Below are 23,067 nucleotides of genomic sequence, written 5' to 3' on the forward strand. Positions count from 1 at the left end.
TGCTGTGCTGAAGATGGAAACTCTACGTTCAATGTATCACTACAGTATCAGGAAAACAGCAGTGTATAAATTAGGTCCCTGAAAACAAACATGGAATCTAAAATATTCTTTCAGGATTTTTACACTATTTCCAGGTTGTAACTAGCATTGATGTTAAATATATTTGTTTTTAAAAAGCTACCATGGAGCAGTACACTATCATGGTCACGTTTTGATGTGTACATATAGCCAGTCATTATGCCACAAGTTGGCTGGCTATTTAACCTGCCATAACACAAATCTTGAAAGAGAGTCAAAGTAATCTTCCTCACTTGATCCGTTAAGAGATTTTAGCTCTTATGGCTAATTGATCCCGTACATACTAACTAACATTGAAAAGAAAAAGATAAGATTCCTGTCTGATGTGTTAGAGCAGTGACCCAACACAGTGAAATGGGCCATCACAGCCCGTTAATGGATATGATACACTGCTCTTAGAGACAATATTGACTTTGCCCACCCAAGTAGCTCATACAAAATCTGGAGTTTTTTAAACTTTATTTTTAAATCTATCACTTTTTCAGATTAATGTTAGAACATAAGTGTTAAGTGAAGACATTGCTGCACTGAGTTTTTGTAACACAAATGTGCATTGTTAGACACTGCTGCACACCACATTGAGCATGTTTCCCCTTTGAAATTCATCATTGATTGTCACCACTACACTTAGGCATTATCTCACTAAAAGTAACGTCATCTAGATAAGAGGGACAAAAAAAACCCCAAATGCAAATCATTCCCAGCCATATTTCTAATCCTCAGTTAATACTACAGGCTGCAACAAATTTGTGCTAGAATTTGTCTAGGCACAAGCTGAAGAGATTCACCTCTCGTCCTGCAGAGGTCCTGCCATAACCTCAGGTTACTCCATACATCTGATGAAAATGAGTGGTGTCTATATGAAAAGGTTTCTACCCACCATTTTGAATCTATTAAAAATATATTTTTAAATCAAAAAGGGAATATGAAATTGAGACTAAAAATACCAACAGAATACATGTATGAGGGAGGTCAGCCTTCCTGGGACTACAAAGCCTCAAGCCTTCCCACACAGACAAAAGCCAAGACCTGCAGTGTTGCTTTAACTTGGTCACCACCTATAGATCCCATTTTTCTTTCTCTCCATTTTGTACCATTTACCAAATTGCCTATTTCTGTCTAGCAAAGTAGGAGGGAGTTTTTTAGTTTGTTTTTCTAACATGATCACTATACTCCAACATCACCTGTAGGAACATTCCTCTTTGGTAAGCAATTTCTTACCATCTCCAATAAATATTCTAATATAGCCATAGCGTAGTTTACAACTGCTAGTAAACCCCATCTGATACAAAACGTCAGTAATGCTTTTATCTTCTTATCATCTGTAAATGGCTTCTTTCCACTTGAAATTTCATAAGCTATTTTAAGAACATTATGGTTATTTGCTTTCTAACACTGCAGCATAGGCATTTAGATCCAATTTCATGTTTTTTTCTGCTGTCTAATTTTGCTGCCTGAAGCCTATTTACTAATGCATGCATGTTCCCTATCAGATCAGGAGAAAAACTGGTCATTCTGCTAAAGCTTTACCAGCAATGCCCAAATCAGTTGGCTGGTGCTGCTCATCTGTACAACTATCAAATCGACATTTTATATGACATTAGGCTTCAGGATCACCACCTCATATGACAAAGAATAATCTGTACTCGTCCTTGAATCAATACTTCTGTCAAACTGCAAACTAGACCACCCCAGATTTTACAAGAGTGACCTATCCTCCTGAGTTCCTTATCTTTAACCATTACATAACAGTCCTTTAGGCTCTCTTCTTTACAAAATTTTGGCCTACATCTCTTGTCTCCTGACAGTACCCGCAAGATATATTTTTTACAAAGGAACAATGTTGCAATCTCACTGATGGCAGTGGGTTGGAGAAGATGTCATGGCTGTCAGTATTCTTCTCCGAGGGAGTACACCTTTGTGTAGAGTTTATAATTATCTCATGTATCTTATATGGTTTAACAACTGTGAACATAACTGCTTTCTCCCATACACGTTCACACTACCCATGTTTAGCCCAAAGCCTCAAACCTTTTAAGACTCAGGCTTTCCTACTATTATTCATGTTCTTGTCACTTTGCCATTAGGTTATTACAACAAATCCCACACGGGCAAACACCATTCCAACTTTCTGAAGTTAAGATTTTATACAAAGTCTCTGCCTGCTTCCTAGGACTACCTTGGCAGAAAGGTGTGGTAGAAAGCACCTTGATGAAGGAATAGATGAACACGTACAATCTGCAATTTGTACTGCCTGTTCATTCATTGCTTGGTGAAATTTAAGATTTTGAAGTGTATTTTAAAGTTTGCATATTTTAAGAACATTACGTACTTAACAGGAGTTTCTCCTGCATCCATGATAATTAATTCTCAGCTAGTCGAACTAAAATAGACAATTTTGTTAGCTTTCAGATCATGAGGCGAAACATATTTTCCCACTTGGTTTTGGAGAAAGGCTGAGAGGTGTACCTCATCAGAGTGTACAGAGACTCTGAAGGGAAAAAAAAAGCGTAATTGCCTTAATATGACGAGAAAAACTGGCATTGAGACTGTTTCAGAAAAAGAAAAAATTTAAAAAAACCCCAAATATATATAAGTATCTAATTAGAACAGTGACGGTCAAAAAGAGAAGCACTTGAGCATTATTCCATCCTCACTCCTGCCACACAGAAGCAGCTTCATAACTACACTACTGTCAAACAGGATGGTGCTTCCTGACTCCAGCATGCTGACTGATAAAACATCTAACACAGTCCACAGGCAGAGCACATCACCCATTTTCTGGTCACATGTTTCATTGGTTTAACAGCCTACAAATAATATACTTCCCACTATTAGATAAACTGTCTATTGTCTGGCAGCCAAGAACGACAGCTACTGAAACAATAACAAAATGAAAAAGGCCCTGTTTCCTCCCTCCAGCTAGGAACACATCCACTGGAGTCACTTCACTTGGTGGCTGACACCTTCTGCAAGTTCATGCCTTACAGGTCAGTGTAGTCTCTGAGAATGGGTTTTGAATAGTTTGAGGTTTTATTTTTCTGTGTCTAGTAAATCACCATGATCTTAGGCTGTAAGCCTGGATAACACCAGCAACACGTAAGCCTAGGCTACCAAAAACTACAATGTTGAGATTTGTGAGGTTGAGCCAAAGATAGGAGAGGGAGAGGGAGGAGGAGAGAAAAGGAAAAAGAAATTACTTCCCTTCCCATGTATGTGCAATGCTAAATTACTGCAAGCAGCTGTCAGGGCCTATGGTGAAGCTGTTAGTCAAAGTACCTTCTATGATTTGGCCTTTCCATTTCTCAGGGTCAAGTGAATGAAGCACAGCTGGTGCTGGTCACTACACTCACTTCAACACAGGGCCTTAGGTACCTTGCAATACTTGCTCTCATTTACTCTTGCAAACATGCAAGACAACATGCAAACATAACTCCAGGGAAAAGGTGAGATACAGATTCACCATTAATAATACAAGTCTTTACCTCACTTTCAGACAGTCAAAACCACTATCCACATCCACAGTTGACCTTCATGAATGGCTTTATGAGACAAGGAAGAGGATAGAGAAGGCAACCAAAGAATCCCTTGTGACAGTAATACATAAGTGACTCCACAAATCTTCACAGGCTTAATCTTGAGTTAGCTACACACTGGCCTGTCGACATGGCACCAGTGCTACTGAAGCCATCTTGAAATCTGCCAGACAAACTGAAGGTCTGCACATAACGGCAAAAATCTATCAACAATGAGCTCCCATGGCTTGCAATAAAACAGATTATTGTTCTCCATGTTGATAACCACATGAGCACTGCATAGACGCATCATCCTGTCAACAATGCCAGAAGAGCTGCAGAAACTTATGCAAACGAAGTCCATTATATAATGTTTCTGCTACCCAGAAAGATATCAACCGAGGATCTTACAAATGACATCTCCCAAAATGCACAGCTGGCTGTCATTTGCTGAATTCAACAGGTAAAGAACAGTGACAATTAAGAACAACCACTTTCCAAATGACAGGCAGCATTCTCCCTTGCACCCATTGCCTCATGAGGGCTAACTACTGAACAAGCAAAGGGCAAACAGAAGATGAACCTCATCTCCATGATCATCACCATCCTGATTCTGAAATTCTCCCTTGAATGGCTAACTCTCATGTTTGGAACATGATACCCCATTGTCAGCTATCCCTCTCCTCACAAATGTAGGCATGCAGAATTGTTGCACCTACATAATATTTATCAACAGCATAATACACAGCAGAGCACAGTTTCTGTCTTGTACTCAGTCTCAACAGAACTGTGCCAGCATTTGTATGACCATGACCAAACATAAACTCAAGCTTGCTCTATGTTACTGTCTCAGTGCCAAGACACAAACAACAGAAAATAACATAGTATATATATGGTATGTCTTTATTTAGGTTCTTTTTCCAGTCCTGCACTCATCTCAAACTGGTTTTCTCTTCCATGGTAACAATTCAGAACTTCTCCAGAACATTCCAGGATTATAGTCCAGACAACATGTAGAGAATGAATAGAGCACTCTTTTGCCTAACTTGGTGTGGAGATTTTTGTGCCCCAAAGGTAAAATTTGTGCATAATGACACCAAATATTGTCAACTTGTATCCCCTTTATAAATCTAGTCTTTATTCTCAAACTGCCTCTTACCAAGTCAGTACCTGTGCCTTGATTATGAAGCCTTTGAGACTAAATAACTCATTTCTCAAGAGAATGAAGCGTTCAGAGAGATCCCACAGTGTGGACAGACCTTAGAGAAGGGTAATAGGATATGTCTTTTTTGTCCAGATCCTATCTACTTATGCAAGAGAGGTTAGGGGTGTAAAAGGAAGATGCAGATACCAATTTACTTCAGTACCTTCTGTTGTCTAAGCGTGATACTTAACTTTTTAGTGGTTTACTGATTACTGGTAGCACCTGAAAAACACCCCCCAAAAAGGGGTGGACAAAGCACAAAGATCTGTCTTCAGTCATGAAGCTCTCAATCCACCTTACTGTCCACTCATCCAATCCACACTGTCTGACCTTTCTGATGAGGATAAATGCCACTATGTCTTATTGACATAATAAGATCTTGAGAACTTATTAACATTTACAGATATCTAAATGGTAGGTGTCAGGAGGTTGGGGCATCCTTGTTTTCTATTGTAGCTAGCAACAGGACAAGGGGTCACAAAAAGAAGAACACAAAAAGTTCCACTTGAATGTAAGAAAAAACTGTTTCACTGTTCAGGTGAGGGAGCCCTGGCACAGGCTGCCCAGAGGGGTTATGGAGTCTCCTTTCTTGGAGGCCTTCAAGACCCACCTGAACATGTTCCTATGTGACCTGATCTAGGTGAACCTGCTTCTGCAGGGGAGTTGGACTAGATGATCTCTAGAGGTCCCTTCCAACCTCTACCATTCTGTGACTCTGTAATGTCTTCCAACTCCATTACTTGTGGATCACATGCAATGGTGAGCAGTGGATTTTTCAGTGCTACTCCATTTTGCTCAACAGTTTGGGAAGCATTTAAAAAGTTGCATCTGTTATAAGTAACCTTCGGCATCACAGTCACTTTCACTCTCATTTGTTCTGCTCCTGGCTAGCAGAGCTAGAGAAGGCTCCCCTGACTTCCATAACTATCTGTGAGATTCCTACCCAGCGCCAACTTTCCATGAGTCTTGATAACAAAACTCTCCAACGGGCTGATTAGTCAACAGGCAATGTAATAGCTCTTGGCATAAAATAGTGGTCTTCCACCAGAAGGCTTTTTTTTTTTAGAAAAAAAAAAAAAAAGCCCAAGAACTACTGTGCTTCGAGTTTGGATTTCCTAGCAAAGTTACATTCATAATTACATCATTACCTGAAATACAGTAAAAATCAAATACAGCAGAACATGTGTGGTCATGACCCAAATATCCCTTCCCTCTAGACCCATCCAAGAAGTCTGATACACATTTTTTTGTGCTGCCTGCTTACCTAGCTGGACAGATAATTTGAGATTTGGGCACTGAACAGAGAAGCATAGAGAGCCAGAACAAAGCTATACGAACAGATGCAGCAGGAGATCTGGAGTCTTGCTAAGACTCTGCTCTGGGAAGACAGCAGAAACTCTACTCTGTCTGCTGAAGTGATACTTGTCCTGTCTTGTGTCAACCTACAACCTTCACTGCCTTTCAAGAAATTTTACTCCTTTTACAGCAGGAAAAAAAAAGGAAAGCTCAAGACTGCATCAAAAAGGGAGGAAAAAACCCTAAGGGATGAGTCTGCTTGACACGTTACATATCAGACTACCGACATACAACGTCAGAAAAAATGTCCTATTCCTCAGGCCATGCCACATTGAAAGAGCAAGAATCACTGAATCACAAAATCACACCAAATCATAGAAGGGTAGGGGTTACAAAGGACCTCTAAAGATCATCTAATCCAGCCTCCCGACAAAAACATCTAGATAAGTCACAGAGGAACATGTCCAAGAGGGTTTTGAAAACCTCCAGAGAAGGAGACTCTACATCCTCCCTGAGCAGCCTGTGCCAGGGCTCCCTCATCTGAACAGTAAAGAAGTTTTTCCTTAAATTTAAGTGGAACTTTTTTTTATTCCAGCTTTTGTCCATTACCCCTTGTCCTATCACTGGACACTACAGAAAAAAGGGATGCCTCACCCTCTTGACAGACACCTTTTAAATACTTTTAAGTATTATTGAGGTTCCCCCCTCAGTCTCCTCAAGGCTTAACAGTCTCAGATCCCACAGCCTTTCCTCCTAAGGAAGATGCTCCAGTCCCCTGATCATGTTGGTGGCCCTGCACTGGACTCTCTCCAGAAGTTCTCTGTCCCTCTTGAGCTGGGGAGCCCAAAACTGGACACAGGACTCCAGATAAGGCCTCAATAGGGCAGAGTAGAAGGGGAGCAGAATGGGAGATAGTGTGAAAAATCTTGCTGAAGTCAAGGTAGGTGACATCCACTGCTCTCCCCTCATCTAGTCAGCCAGTTATACTCTCATAGAAGGCTATCGGGTTGGTCAAGCAGGATTTCCCCTGGGTTGAGTCCCTCTGATAACTGTCTTTTCCTTCACGTGTTTTGAAGTGGCATTGAGGCTGAGTTGTTCCATCACCTTTCCAGGGTTAGAGGTGAGGTTGACCCGCCTGTAGTTTCCTGGGTCCACTGTCTTGCCTTTTTTGAAGACTGGAGTGACATTGGCCTTCCTCCAGTTCTCAGGCACCTCACTTGTCCTCCACAATCATTCAAAAATGATGGAGAGTGGCTTAGCAATAACACCAGCCAGCTCCCTCAGCACTTGTGGGTACATCCCCATCAGGTCCCATAGATTTATGGACATTAAGCTTGTCCACCCCTATTCTCATGCACCAAGGTACAGTCTCCTCTGAAAGTTCTTGTCTTGAAGCCAGGTCAACATGCAAGCAACCATGCAAAAAAGCAGGTAAGACACCTGACTCTGACCTAGTGGTCTGGATGTTCAAATGTCCACAGAGATAGGCTCTGTTTTTAAGGACTAAGACCTATGATTAAATGACCTTTCATTACAAACAGAAAAAAGTGACAGTTTTATATCCAGTGGTGAGTTTCATCTCACAATCTAACTGGAATTTGTGTGACTTTCCAATTACAGACTACAAAACTTCAATCTTCTTTCACTTTCTAAAGTACAATCAGTTTTACGCATTCTATTCCTCACTTTATGAACACAGAAACCAATGCCAAACATTAATAACATGAGACATCTTTAGAAAACATTATAACTATTGAATCTCTAATATATAGTTTGTGCAAGAAAAAGTATAAGGTTAGTTTTATAATGGAAACAAACTTTACTACCTAAGATGTACTCCACAAAAACTCTAACATTGAGAGGAAACCTAAATTAATCCCTTCACCTAAAAAAAAGGTTAGTTCTTCAGCTCAATAAACTGTTTTGTCGTGGAACGCAGAACACAAGTTAAACAATGTCAGTTCCTAGCCAGAAGTTAATATAAAGTAGTGTTTCCGGAATGAATGTGCAAATCTTCTTGGCTTTGCCTTTACATTTTTAAACTAGTGCATGTGTTTATATTCTGACCTTTGTACATTTTCCAAAAGAAAACAAAACAAAAAAAAAATCACAAAGAAATACTTTTTGGCAATAACCAGACTCCTATTACTTTCCAAGTGTTAGCTCAAGTAACACATAACCGCCATAAGTGTAACAACAATTATGTTCAATCCTTACTATTTAGGAAGAAAGAATGTGCTTCCACAGAACCTGACCTGATAATTTTTAATTAAATTCAACAGAAACCATTCAAATACTGGGGGAAAAAAAAGCAAGAGTAATTTCATTTTGCAAGTGATATACCAATTCCTAAAAAAAAATCCAATTAATAAAGACTATTGCATGCCCTGTTGCTATTAATTGCTGTCAGTAACAACCACCTCGAGAAAACTGCTTCTTGCTTGATTTCTTTTGTCTTGGTTCATATAAAAGTTTACACTGCTACATTAACCATCTCCTTGTTGTTATTGGCTCCTGAACTTGCTGAACAATTGCAATTCAATTTAACAATAAAAAAAGCCTCAAAGGAAAGATATTCCTACTAATTTGGGAAAATTAGATACCAAATTAGTATCTAGCAAGGAAAGGTCACATAAATGCAGTGTTGGTCTGCTTCATTTGGCCTGGTAGGCAGCTAATCAGTACTAGACAGCTCAGAACATCAGTACTAGATGGCTCTGAAGCAGGAACTTGGGTGCTGTCCTAATATGAACACTGTAAGGTACCTGTATTAATGCCCTTCCTGAATAAAACTAAATATTGCAAGAGTATGATACACACTCTGTATTGTACATCAGCTGGTTCTTTCAGCCACTAGACCATTTCCCTAAGTGCAACATCCACCCATCTCTTAAACACCTCCAGGGACGGGGACTCCAGCACCTCCCTGGGCAGCCCGTTCCAATGCCTGACAACCCTTGCAGGAAAGAAATTCCTCCTCATACCCAGCCTGAACCTCCCCTGGTGCAACTTGAGGCCATTTCCTCTTTTGTCTTTCCTCTTTTCCTCCATTTCTATTGCTTGTCACTAGGGAGAACAGACCGACCCTCGCCTCGCTACAACTTCCCTTCAGGTAGTTGTAGAGAGTGATAAGGTCTCCCCTGAGCCTTCTTTTCTCCAGTCTCAACAGCCCCAGATCCCTCAGCCGTTCCTCATATAAGACATGTTCCAAATCCTTGATAGCCCACCTCTGTATCCTCTCCAGCACTTCAGTGTCCTTCTTGTAGAGAGGGGCCCAAAACTGGACACAGTATTCAAGGTGAGACCTCACCAAAGCCAAGTACAGGGAAATGATCACCTCCCTCCTCCAGCTGACAGCACTGTTCCTGATCCAGGCCAGGATGCCATTGGCCTTCTTGGCCACCTGGGCACTCTGTTGGCTCATGTTCAGCTGCTGTCAATCATCACTCCCAGGTCTCTCTCTGCCTGGCAGCTTTCCAGCCACTCCTCCCCAAGCCTGTAGCACTGCTGGGGGTTGTTGTTGTGGCCCAAGTGTAGGACCCAGAACTTGGCCCGATTGAAACTCATGGCATGGGCCTTCTACATAGCCTATCTAGATCCCTCTGTAAAGCTTCCCTATCCTCAAATAGATTGACATTTCCACCCAGTTTGGTGCCCTCTGCAAACTTACTATGGGTGCACTCTATCCCCTCATCCAGATCATTAATAAAGATGTTAAACAGGAGTGCCCCCAGTATTGAGCCCTGGGGTACACCACTCACGACCAGTCACCAACTGGATTTAACACCATTGACAACAACTCTTTGGACCTGGCCATCTAACCAGTCTTTCACCCAGGAAAATGTATGCCCATCCAAGCCAAGAAGGACAATTTCTCTAAGAGAACGCTGTGGGAAACAGTGTCAAATGCCTTACTAAAGTCATGGCAGGCAACATCCATAGCCTTTCCTTCATCCAATGCTTGTTGGATGACAAGTCACCCTGTCATAGAAGATCGGGTTTGTTAAACAGGACCTGCTGCCTTCATAAACCTATGTTCTGTGTTGTCTAGTCAGTTTTATTAGCTCTTCACGGGCAACCGCATAACAGCTTCAGCAAATAAAACATCAAAGCTTCAAAAAAAACCAGAACTTCCATTGAAGAGGAACTTGTAATAGATGTTGAAGGCAAGACAACCGATTGATATGCACCAATTTCTACCACAGCCACAAGTGAGAATTCATTCCTCAGAAGTAAAACACATCTTAGAAAGTACAGGAAACTCTAAGCATGTGAGAAGAAAAAACAAACAAAACCAAAACCAACATTTTGCTCAACTGTTTAATTTCCCCATTCCAGTGGCACAAGGTCCTGCTGGTGCCCAGGTTCTACCACAGCCCACCTGGACTACTCACACACGAGAGGAGTGACCATAGACCAGCTACCAAGACAGGGATCCTGGGTTTGTCACCTCTGAGCCAGTGGATGTGACAAACGTACTGCTTTATTAAGGAGAAGTGCTAAAAGACCTGTAAGATCTATGGACATTTCTTCTTGAAGCTCATTGGCATACTTTGTTTTGATTCTGTCAAGGATTCAGATGCTATAGTGGCAGAATTCTTCCAGAGATAGGCATAAAAACATTTTTCTAACATAAAAAGTACGTTCCAGTAAGTATGCAATAAGGTACAGGCTAATACCAAGGTCAAAACAATGATCTGGATCCAAGAGAACTTGCCGCTTCTTCTGAAAGGCCTAAACATGCACCTTACTTCAACTCACTCCCAGATTGTCTTCCATTATTTGGTGTTACAGCTATGAAGACTGAGTGTCATGATAGAATTGTAAATATCAAGCTGCCTCCTTTCAACTGAGAAGTGTGATCGCACACATTTCTGTGATTTATCTTCCATTACTGTCAAGCTGAACTGAAAATAAGCCTTTCTCTCAAAACAAGGGAAATGGATGTTAGCCACTGATTGGGTTTCCGTTTAAATAGCAGGTCAAGTAACCTTCTTAATTGCACATATTGCAAAAAGCAAAAGAAGAACAACAAAACAATTGGTATACTCTTAGCAACAAAAGATGAAAACCAGAAATGCTGTTACTACTGTCTTTTACTGTCTCTTACTACCATTTTTTGCTTTGGTTTGTTTTGGGTGGTTGTTGTTTTTTAAATCCAGTGAATAAGAAACATCTTTTAGGGGGAAAAAAAAAAAAAATCAGAGATGGAAGAAGTAAGTTTCAACCCAGCTTTACTCTTGTTTTCCATGCACTCTCCCCAGGAAAACCTTTCTAGTGGAAATGGATCAATAACATCCATTTGGCAGTCACATGAAAGTCAGTTCTTTCTAGCAGTATTTACAGAAGTTCACATTAAGGAACTTTACTCTAGAGGCTGTGCTACACTCCCAAAACTCCACAGAAACAAAGGCAGAGAAGAAAGCAAATGCCTCCATGGTTGCCTGGAAAGCACACCTTACTCTCACAAGCTCATACTGTTCTTTGAAACTTCCCAAGATCCCAAGACTTCCCAAGATTCTTATACAATCAAAACCTGTATCTGGGCTGAATGCAAGTATTTGAGGGATGCATGTAGAGAAAGCATCACATTGTTTTTCTTCTTTTTTCAATTTTTTGAGGCCACAATTTGAAATAATTACAGACTGGCCATGTTCTTATGACAATATATTCCAGATAGACAGCAAATGAAGGCACACTTAAAACGACAACTCCATTTTATTATGGTTCCTAAGACAGGAAAACCAGAAAAACAAATTAGGGGTTTTTTTGTATGGTGGATAATGGAAATGAATCTACATCTACTCCCACCCCAACTGCCAGCAGCACCTACATTCCAGTACAAGGACAAAACTGTCAGATTAGCATGGGAGACATGTAGATAAATACTGCAGATAAATTTTCACCAAGAATTTAAGTTAGTAGCATCTAAGAATAAACAATCATCTGTCTTCTTTCAGACCATTTTTTTTTATACATGCATTAGCCATTGAATAATATTTCCTGTAGATGGAAATAACAGGAAGGAAAGAAGGAAGGCTGTGATCTTTATATTTAAATTACCTCAGAAATCATAGAATCATAGAACTCTGCACTTAAATAATGTAGTGGCAAAGGCTAGATCAGAGTTTCTCATGTTTTGAGTACCTATTAAAAACCAAGAGAGACAGGTAAATATCAGCTAAAAGATGGCTTTTAGAGAAAGATGCCTGAACGTAACTCAAAGTTATTAAAGGAAATGACTGGAAAAACACTACGCATTAAAAATGGGGAAAAAAACCCACAACACCCAGAACTAAAGAGAAAATGATGGCTGAGTCCCGTACTAAAAAGACTCATGAAGAAGCAGATCTAAAAATGTACCAGATCCTAAGTCCTCTGTTTCAGTAGAAATTAAGCATAACTGGGGAAAAAAAAAAAAAACAAAAACCAACATAAAAATTCTGTCCCTCTAATGTTTAATAGTGTCTATTACTGAGAACACATTTTTTTTTAAAACTCACTTGTGATAAAAAAATCAGTTTTATTAGAACAGTAGAAAACATTGTGTTCAAAGCCTTAAGAAAATTTTAATATATATCTGTAGTGCACATCTTAATTGTTTCTGACTGTGTATCACAAACATTGTTTTGGAAGAGAGCAAGAAATCTCAGGACAACCACAGCTCTCCATTAGATAAAGCTTTTGTCAATAAAGCTCTTAACCATTATTAACATTTAAAAACACTTATTAGTTTGTCGACTTTCATTTGCAAAAACCTAAAAAATGAAACTTAAAACCAATTCTTGATCAACATCTATTTTAAGAACTTGTGACATTATTCTGCACTTTTTACAAAAGGCAGTTACTGGCCTAACAATGGAGTTATTTAAGCATCAGTGAAAAGAAGTGTTACAGCTTCAGAGAGAAGATCCAAAAGGGATCAGTGGAGGAAGTAATGGGAAACAAATCAGAAGGACTGGATCAGTGTAGCCACAATATATACTCATTTATGGTGTCATCCAAATAAAGATCACAACAAGGCTGTCATGGAGTTTAGGTCGCTTGAGTTCAACTTAATGTGTACCCTTCAACAGTTGCAAATGCCTTATGACTCTTGCCAATGGATTTTATTTTACACACTAGCATGACAAATTTACCATTACAATCAAAATGGGAAAACACAGCAAACTTTTCAGCCTGTACTCTCAGGCTAGCAAATCTGAATGCTTACAAGAGGTTCCAGCTTGTATTCATCCCAACACCAAGGATTCTGTACATCTTTTATTTATGGTCTATACTGAGGCTTTGCAAGGAATGTTTTTTTCCAGTGTTGAGCATGGATTTCTTTTCTTCCTGTCTGGTGTGTTTTACAATAGACATGTCAGCTAAAAAAATTATTCTATGAGAGACCATCACTATTTATAAAAACACATTTTACATCTGCATCACAGGGATTCAGCAGGGGTTGATGATGCTATAAAGACCTTTATACAAGCAGGATGGTATCTGGAACAACTCTAAGCAGGAAAGATCATGTTACTTCCCCTCCTTCAAAATCTATTTTATACAGCAATTTTCTAGTCCCTCCATTAAGGAAATCTTTGTAATATTTACTAATTGGCCCTTTTAGCCCAGCTTTACAAAAACAACTTTAGTCAAATAACTGGAACAGTATACGTAAGAAAGCTATTCTCATTATCAGCTTTTACCTGCTCAAGCTCTCAGCTTCAAATTCTTGCTCTGATGATTTTTTCTCAATATTAATATCATTAAGCAGAGCAATTGAAGAGACATACTTACAAGTTAAAAAACACTTTATGTTGTTACAGCATGGTTTTAACCACTCTACCTTCCATTACCCAGAGTGTCATAGTACAGTACAGCAAGGCTGACTGAATTAAAATTGGGATTTTTTTTTTGATTGTTTCATTCCTTATCATTTCCTCATTTTATCTGTGGACCGTAAATTACTCTTCTGAGCAGCAATGCTGGAAGGGTGCCTTTTATGGAAAGTATGGCAGGTACTCCTTGAGTTCACTCTGTGGATATCTTGTGCCTACAACCTGCGTTTTACTCTCATGCACTTCAGACACCCTTGCCTGTCTACACTCTCATTCATTTCAGATCTCACACTTTTTTGTGTGACATGGTATCATTTCATAATGCTGAATGAGACACTGGACATTTGATTAACATTTTTTTATGTAATCTCAAAATTGTATGTCTTCTAGGTTACTTGCTGTATCAATTTAAATCTGGGTTCAGGTATTATGCTGCCTAGAGACTGCAAATAGAAATTCTGTCCGAGTGCTTCTGCCATTTTTATCACCAAATGCACAAACAATTGAAATAGTTCTCTTTGAATTTTTAAAGAAAAAACAGAAATTAAGCTTTTATTCAAGGAAAAGTGTAAAAACACCAGTCAGAGTAAAAAATGAAGAGAAAACAAAGGTCTGTCAAATTCGAACTTCACACTTTTCAACATCTTGTTTAGTACTATGGCTAAACTTATCTACAGAACAAAAATGCATTCTATGAAGAAAGATATTAATTGAAAAACAAAGTTTGCAACTACTTGTCACAATGGAAATTCACAGTAAGAACATCCTGTTCAGTTTCATGAAATAAACAGTTAACCATTCCTATCTAGTAAGTGAAAGAGTTAACCTGAAAGTGTCCCCTGAAATGACAGAGGTTTTCAGTATAAAATCTCCATATAAAGCTATCTAGAGTTATCTGTGTCCTCATCTACTGTCCCACAGAAAAGGAAAAGAATCCTCATTAAGAATTCTCATAAGACTGCTTTCAAACAATACCATAATTGAAGGATGTTTATGGAACTTATAGAAGTGCATATTTGTTTTTAACTATCACATAGTAACTCATGCACATGTGGACTTAATCTTTATGCACCCACATCCATATAACAACTTACAGTATAAAAAAGACTATGTGATATATGTACCACCCCTAGTAAGATCACCTCTTTTTCTTCCAATTCATGTACATCAAGACCTAACCCGGCATCAGAGAATACTGAGCCATTTTAAATGGCTCTTTTTCTCAAAGCCTTCTCCCTCCTTCATTATCTTTTTAAAAAACACTCACCTTTCTAAAGCACAGAACTTCTCCATAATTACACTCATTTGAAGCTCAAACCTGGAGTGAGAACTGTTTTTCTACAAGATGATTTGAAGGTATTCCCATGACAGAAACAGCTGGTGAAATAAGTGCTGTGATTTTTATTAAGCATTAAAGAAGGACATTTCACAAAGTGTTTTTTATGTACTATTCAACAGATCATCTTTACATCTACACCAAAACCATCATAACTCTCTATGAAGACTGCAGCTGTATCCAGGTGCCTATTGACCTTCTTGATGATGACCACTACTGTCATGTTTCAAAACAGAAATCGTCTGAGAACAATCCAGATTAGCTATGAAAATTACAAGTTGAAGACTATGCTCTCATTAGCATATAAGTGTTACGAGTATCCAGACATGGTACGATGACATATGACCATATCAAAATATTTAAAAGATTTCTTAGCATTAGATGACCAACCTCACATTCATATAAATCATTAGCACTGGTTTTAGTTTAAGTGGGTATTTAATCTCAAGAGGGACAGAGAACTTCTGAAGAGAGTCCACGCAGGGCCACCAAGATGATCAGGGGACTGGAACATCTTTCATAAGAGGAAAGGCTGTTTAGTCTGGAGAAGAGAAGATTGGAGGGAGATCTTATTAACATTTACCAATATCTAAAGGGTGGGTGTCAGGAGGTTGGGACATCCCTTTTTTCTATAGTAGCTAGCAACAGGACAAGGCGTAATGGGATGAAGATAGAACAAAAAAAGTTCCACTTAAACATAAGAAAAAACTATTTCACCGTGAGGGTGACGGAGCCCTGGCACAGGCTGCCCAGAGGGGTTGTGGAGTCTCCTTCCTTGGAGGCCTTCAAGACCCACCTGAACATGTTCCTATGTGACCTGATCTAGGTGAACCTGCTTGAGCAGGGAGATTGGACTAGATGATCTCTAAAGGTCCCTTCCAACCCCTACCACTCTATGACTCTATGAAATACATTTATAAGCCAAAAAGAATTTCAATAGAAAAATAAGGATATAAATTTGGTGTGTATACATGAGGAGAGCAGGGCTATATCTGGGTAGAGAAAAGCAGAGAATGTAATGTATGTTCGCTCTCTCTCACATGTGCTATATTCTTTTACCTCCTTCCCTTACTTTGGTTCTCTCCCTCCTCCTTCCTCTTGCTTTTACCTTTGCATTTTCCTTATCACACGCTGACTCCCTTTCTGCGTCTTTGTCCTGCCTTTCACCTTGCCTTCTTGTTTCTTTCAGCACTGTCCCAACAAATGAAAATTTCCCAATCTAGAGTCATCTCTGATACCTGAAAACCAGAACCAGGGCAGCAGCCTGTACCTTGATTAATCTGTACCTCGTGACCTAAATGTGTGATTTCCACACCATATGTTCCAGATTTCCAGGAGCAGCTAAGGCCAATAAGTCCACAGAGATTTGACTATTTAAGGTAGATTTCCCTCAGACTGAGAGTTCTCACTAGAGAACAGAATGCAATACTTTTGCATAAGAGATTGGGGATAAGCCCTGAGATATATACATATTAAACCAAGCTTAACTGACTAACAGGTGTATGAAGCACCTCTGTGCAGGTTGTAAACACCATTATGTTGGGTTTTATACCTTCAGTAGGAACATATCCTAAAACTAGGCACTTTCTCAGCGTCCATGGATACCTTTTTATTCTGTTCACTATAAAAGATTAAATTGTTTTTCCATTCACATAAATGCATAAACAGGAGTAAACACAGGGAACAAAAAAAATGTAAAGTTCCTTTGGAAAAATGAATTAGTCAACAGATGACACAAAACTCCTAGAGCATTCTTGAGGAAGCCAGTTTTCCCTTAAAACAGACATAATACGTGCAAGAAACAGAGTGGTGATGTGCAAGTGTTAGTACTGACACTGTTTATACCTTATCATTCATAATGCAAACTTATGCCAACAAAATTTTAAGTCTTCCTATACTTGCTGAATTGATGTTGTTCACTTTTCTGAGCTGAGCAGTCAGCCAAAAATCAGTTTCAAGTTGTATATTTAGAGGAAAAGGAGCTGTAGATAAATTCAAATGGTTTTGGTGTAGTTACACTTTTCTGTCCTTAGATCTTTGGAATGTTATTCTGATTCTCTTAAATGCACAGACACAAACTTGAACAAAACAATAGCCAGTAGAGACACTTTCACTCACACATGCTTTTGTTTTGACAAAGGATACATACACACGTTTGTGTGGAGGCTACAATCATTTCAACTAAATTCTAAATGCAAATATGCTTTAAAAAAAAAGTAGTTATAGCAAAAGTATGCATTTCATCTACAAACACAAATATGTGCATGTCTGAGAAGGGGACATGCAAACTTGCTCAGATTTGCCTTCTGAAATAACTTTGGAGAAAGAACACATTTCAGTTCACACCTGTCAAAAATATTGGAAACAATTATTTCAAAAAGCTTTATTGTTCTGAAGATCTACAGGAGGAACTGAAAGCTTTTTGGGTTTGTGACTGCATATACTACTAGGTAGGAGCGGCCAGCAGCCATCCCCTGCCCACCAAGGCCCTGCCAAACCAGCAAGGTACTCATCCACATGGCCAAAATTCTTTTCAGAACTTGTCTTCTTCCCAGACATCCATCCCAGACCACAGCAGACACCATTCAGAAAAGTGCAAGCAGATACAGCCCAAAGCCTTGCCAAGGAGTGCACCAACAGCCCCACATCCATGTGCTCTCAAGGGACCTTGCCTGGAACTGGAAACTTCTCTTTTCTAAACTGCATCCACAGTAAGGCTGCTCCAGCCTGGGTTTGAGGAGCTTTGTCCTTATAACCACACAAATAATGTATTATTTCTTTCTAGATGTCAGCTGAATGAGTGCAGGGGAAAAAAAAAAAGGAAAAGACTAAACTGCCAACTTGCTCAGATTTACTTTCTGAAATAACTGTTAGCAGAAAGAAAATATTTTTGTTTGCTCCTGCCAAAAAACACTGGAAACCATTATTTCAGAAAGCTCTATTATTCTGAATTATTTCTTTTAATAGCAATAATACACTCATATTTCATCTGAGTGTAGAAATTATTAATACTTGATTCCTAAAGTCAGCTAAGCACACATGAAATAGCAGTGCTTTCAGTCACCATCCATCATAACCTAGATTTTAATATACATGTTTTCCTCTGCGGTCCCTGACTTAATCATATGCTGCTACAGCCTACATATATTTTTTATATTGCCCCCTTGCTCTTATTCATCTCTTCCACTCCTCTAACCTCCCCATTATCATCACAAGAAGGTTATAAACCATTCACTGCTTTCTGGGTTTTGCTTCATTTCAGGAAGAAAACCGTAAGGTCAGTCACCAGCACCATTTATCATCACCAGGCTGCCACAGATATGGTTGTGTGCAAAGTTTGCTCTGATTCTCTGGTTCCTATAGTTTACCTATTATTTCAAAATTTCTATGGACAGCATGTATGTAAAGCAATTCAGACTGAATACAAGAACTAAAATAAAGACAGGCCTTCAACATTGACACTGTAAGCTAGAAGATGCGTGTTTTACCTAAGCAGTGATCCTGTATTATTTGAGCATATGAGACTGGGTAAGTTGGGATATATACATTCATTTTCTAGCTCAAGTTTTCAAGGATGGAACTCAAAGCAACCAACACACCAACAGAAGCACACGGGGGAGGAGAGGGACAGCTGTAGTATTTTCCTGTTAAAATATATCATTGAGAAAAAAACCCACCAAAACAAAGCAAAACAAAGTAAATAGAAGCTAAATTGCACCAAATACCGCGTTGTAATTTCAGAGTTTAATGAACACTGATCTTACCTCTAAAAATATCTGTTCTAATACATGTTAAGGCTAGAAAAAAAATCCATATTTTTTGCTATGGCAAATATTTTTAAACGGTTTTTATAAATTACACGGGTTATTCTCCTTCAAAATAAGTTGCACACTGACATGTCAGTAAGGAGAAAAGTGTAGTCATTTGTAAATAATTAACTTTATGAATCTTTTCAATTTTTGCAGACATAGTATAATAAGTTTACTATGAACTTTGAACCTCCAAAAAGTAAGAAGAATTTGCTAAATAGAGGCTCATTTCCATGTATATGTCCTATTCAGTTTAGTAATTGTTATTAGTATTACTAGGCATTAGTTGTGATTAACGCTAATACACCCACATAGGACAACTTCATATCTAAATAATTTTTTTAAAAACCCCAATTAGCCAAACTAGAAGGCCTAAAAATCATTCCCAAATTAAGCAGTGTGTTCAGAAGAGGATAATCTAAATGCACCGAACCTAGAGAACATCATTTCAAAGGTCACCTTAACTCCAGATGCCAATTCAGAACTATGACACCAATATGACAAAGTTCTCCCTCCAGATAAAGTAACTCTTTCTACCTTTATTTGATTTTTGCAATTGACGTAATGCAAAGGACCTGAATAGAATTTAATTCATGGTTCACATATGACTCTTAATTCTGAAAACAAGGGTTTGGGTTTTTTTTCATTTAAACACTGCTTATGCCTCAGCTCATCATAATGAAACAGGGTAATGCATTTCAAGGACAAAGTAATACTGATGGAGTTCAACTGCAATGTTTTTAGGTATTTAGAAACATGTAGTGGGGGATGCAGGGGGAGAGAGGTTGCAGACAGTAGTATTTACAAGGAACTCTCAACCTCAACAACGTCCTGTTTGAATTAAGGAATACTGTCAGCTTGACACTTAAGTGTGCTGCTTTAACAAAGAAAAGATACCACCACCAACCAGGTCTGTGTGCCTTCCCAGAGGTTTTTATTTTACATTTGCTTATGAACTTTCCAAATGTTTTTGTCTCCTGTATGACAGCAGTATACAAACAAGACAAACGGACTCTACAGAAGCAGTTTGATTATTCATAAATGCAAAAGAAAGAAAAATGAAAGAAAAAGAAATCCCCTCAAGTTCAAAAACTGCTACTTAGAGAAGCAAAAGCAAAAAAGTAACACTCTTTAAATTGGTATTTAAACCCATTAAGCAACGATTTGAATACAAGCCTTTCTGCCTCCAGTTGTTAACAAAAGGCTGAGTGGATGTATTGTTATGTTACCTTAAAAGAACACATATTCAAGGCAGAGGTAAAATTTGAATTTTAAATATACACTCCTGCACAGTGCACACATACACAAGCATACCATTAGTAATCATTTACTATAACTTACTATCCCCCTTCTTTTTGTTTTCACAATTATTTCCAGTTTCATTACTTTTAATTGGTAATTACTCCAACTGCTAGAAATTACAAGCCATAATACAATAAAACTTTCAAAACATATCAGGCTTAAAAATATGATTTTTGTCAAATCAATTAGTTAAACTAAGTCACTCTACCATGTCCCTTAATGAAAATATTGATGATAATAGCTTTCCTGCTTTGCAATCACAATAAAAAAAGAGTACCAAGAGAACCTTGATCACAGGTACGCATTAGCAAAGCTAAGAACGCTTCTTAAAACACCTTGTAAAGTTTTACATTTGTTATACAAACATGCTAACAAATCAAGCTACATTTCAGCACTTCTCTCTCTACAGCATTCCATTTCTCCATTCACCAATGAGGCTGTTTAATGTTACAGTAATTCATGTTTTAAAACCATATCTAGTGTTAGGGAATTAAGGTAAGAATTCTGTTCCTGCATTATCATTTCACTTTTCACAAATGGCAAATTTCTGGGTTTTTACTAATCTCATATAATCAATGTTAAGAGTTCAAAATGACTACAGAGATCTGCAGAACCTGACTGACATTCAAATTCTGATGAAATACACGTGGTATAGCTGCAAAGAACAGATGAAAAGAATGGCGACTGTCTTACAGTGTAGCATAAAGCATTCAGAAAACTTACCCAGTTCTTATACATCTGATTTTTTTCCTGATAAAATGCACCCAAGACATTATTTTTAAAACCGTGCTGAAACACATCCAGCAAACAGCTGGCTTTTTGTACTCTGCTAAGCAAATGTACCTCCAGCATGACCTGAAAGGATGAATGCTTCAATGATCTGATGAGATACACTTCAATTTCAAGCTGTTCTCAAAGGAATAAGCTAACGATAAAGATGCTTGGACACTTTTGCCTCTCCATCTAACCTTACTGACTGACCTTTGAGCATCTAACTGTGCTGACCGACCCTTGGTGTAGCCTGCTCACAACACAAAGACCAAGCGCTACACATCCATCAGAGACAGCAACTACTTGTCCAATTGATCAGACCAGCTAATGGATTGATATCGTCTCTGCATAAGCCTGCCAGCCACACAAAGATAAGGTGTCATTAGCTGCATGCAGATACGTGTTACCCTCAAACACAAAGATACTGCATAGTTCTTTGCTGTCTTCACAGCTACACTTGCTCCCTTGGCCCTTCTAGCAGGTAGAAAATTTCACCCTGGCTCTCAGGAAGAAATTATGTTTAAAATTGTGCTCTACTTTTTGAAATACATACAAGACCATCTACATAAAATGCTTAATCAAGTGCAGAATCACAGTAACATGCCCACAAGAGGTGTCTCCTAACATAGACGTACCGTTGGACTAATTATAACATGCAGATTTGCTCTTTTGTGCTCTTGTAAAGAGGAAATCTATGGATCTTCTGTTAGGAACAGTACAGGCCTATACACTGTAAGCCATACGGCAGCAGACGCTGGCGACACCTCAGTGCCCAGCATCCAGCAGTGCTGAACAAAAGAGGTAAGCCCTGGGGGCTAAAGTTTGCCGCGGGAGACGGGAAACCTCCCGTGGGTTCCACTGCTCGGCGCCAACGCGGGAGCTGCCCACGCCGCAGCCCCGGAGGCAGCCGTTTCCCACTCGCACACAGCCGAGGCCAACGTGTTCCGCACGGCCCCCGCGCCCCGCCGCTCGCCGGCCCCACGGTCTCCCGTGCACAACCCGCGCCGGCCGGGGCTGGGGCCGCGGCCTGTGCGCAGCCCACGCCTCCCCCCCGCCACCCGCGGGCCGCCCTTCACGCAGCCGTGAAGCCGGTGAAGCGGCAGCCCTCTCCCCTCCCCTTCCCTCCTTCCCCTCCCCAGCTGCCCACCTGAGCCCGGGTAGCTGAGGGAGCCGCCTCCGCCGTGCCTGTCCTTACCGGACGCGTCGCTCCTTCCCTCCAGAGCCGGGCGAGGCGGGGGGCCCTTACCCGGGAACTGCTCTTCATCCTCGCCGCTCTCGGAGTCGGTTTGCATGGGCTCCTCGGCGAAGTTGACCCCGCGGGCGTCGAGGGGAACCCGGCGCGGCGGCTGGCCGCCCCTGTCATGGCCGGGCGCGGGGGTGCCTGCCTTGCGGCCGCTCGCCCCTTTCTCCGCCGCTGCCGCCGCCTTGGCCGCCGCCGCCTCCTCCTTCAGGCGCCCGAAGTACTGGAGAGCGAACTCCAGCAGGTCCCCAGGCTGGCTCCGCAGCACCTCCACCGTGAAGCCCTGCAGCAGCTCCGTCAGCCCCGCCGGGATGGAGATGCTCATGCCGGGGCCGGCCGGGGGGGCGCAGCCTGGTTAGAAGGGGGGCGGAGAGGGGAAGGGGAGCGGAGGAGGAGGAGGGGAGAGAGCTGTCGGGCGGCGGCCGGGGCCGGGGGTCCGCAGCCCGGGGGGACGAGGCGCGCCCGGCGGATCGCCCGTGGGTAACGAGAAAGGGGCGGGCGGCGGCGCAGGTGGGAGTGGGCGGGGGGAAGCGGCTAGCTGGCAGCCTCGGCCGCCGCAGCCTCTCGCTCCGTTTCGCCCCACACTTGGCGCGGCGGCGGCAGCCCCGTCCGTGACTGAAGCTTCCCCGCCCCCGCCGCCTCCTCCCCCCGCGCCGGGGGAAGCCTCGCACACATGTGACCCGGGAAACCATG

At 40.5% G+C, this 23,067-nt stretch overlaps 1 protein-coding gene across 2 annotated transcripts in view; it reads right to left on the bottom strand.

Moving 5' to 3' along the window:
* The window catches only part of PRKAR2B (protein kinase cAMP-dependent type II regulatory subunit beta), an 88,072-nt gene extending 65,078 nt beyond the window's left edge, over window positions 1-22,994 (bottom strand). Inside the window, exon 1 of one of the 2 annotated variants that reach the window (XM_061989056.1) lies at window positions 22,330-22,994. In XM_061989056.1, the coding sequence (XP_061845040.1) occupies window positions 22,330-22,699 (370 nt within the window). In that variant the 5' untranslated portion in view covers window positions 22,700-22,994. Of the gene's footprint in view, window positions 1-22,281 lie in introns of both variants that reach the window. The other variant, XM_061989049.1, reaches the window with a different exon arrangement.
* Window positions 22,995-23,067: the final 73 nt, after the last annotated feature.

The sequence above is a fragment of the Colius striatus genome, chromosome 1 (assembly GCF_028858725.1).
Source record: "Colius striatus isolate bColStr4 chromosome 1, bColStr4.1.hap1, whole genome shotgun sequence".
NCBI lineage: Eukaryota > Metazoa > Chordata > Aves > Coliiformes > Coliidae > Colius > Colius striatus.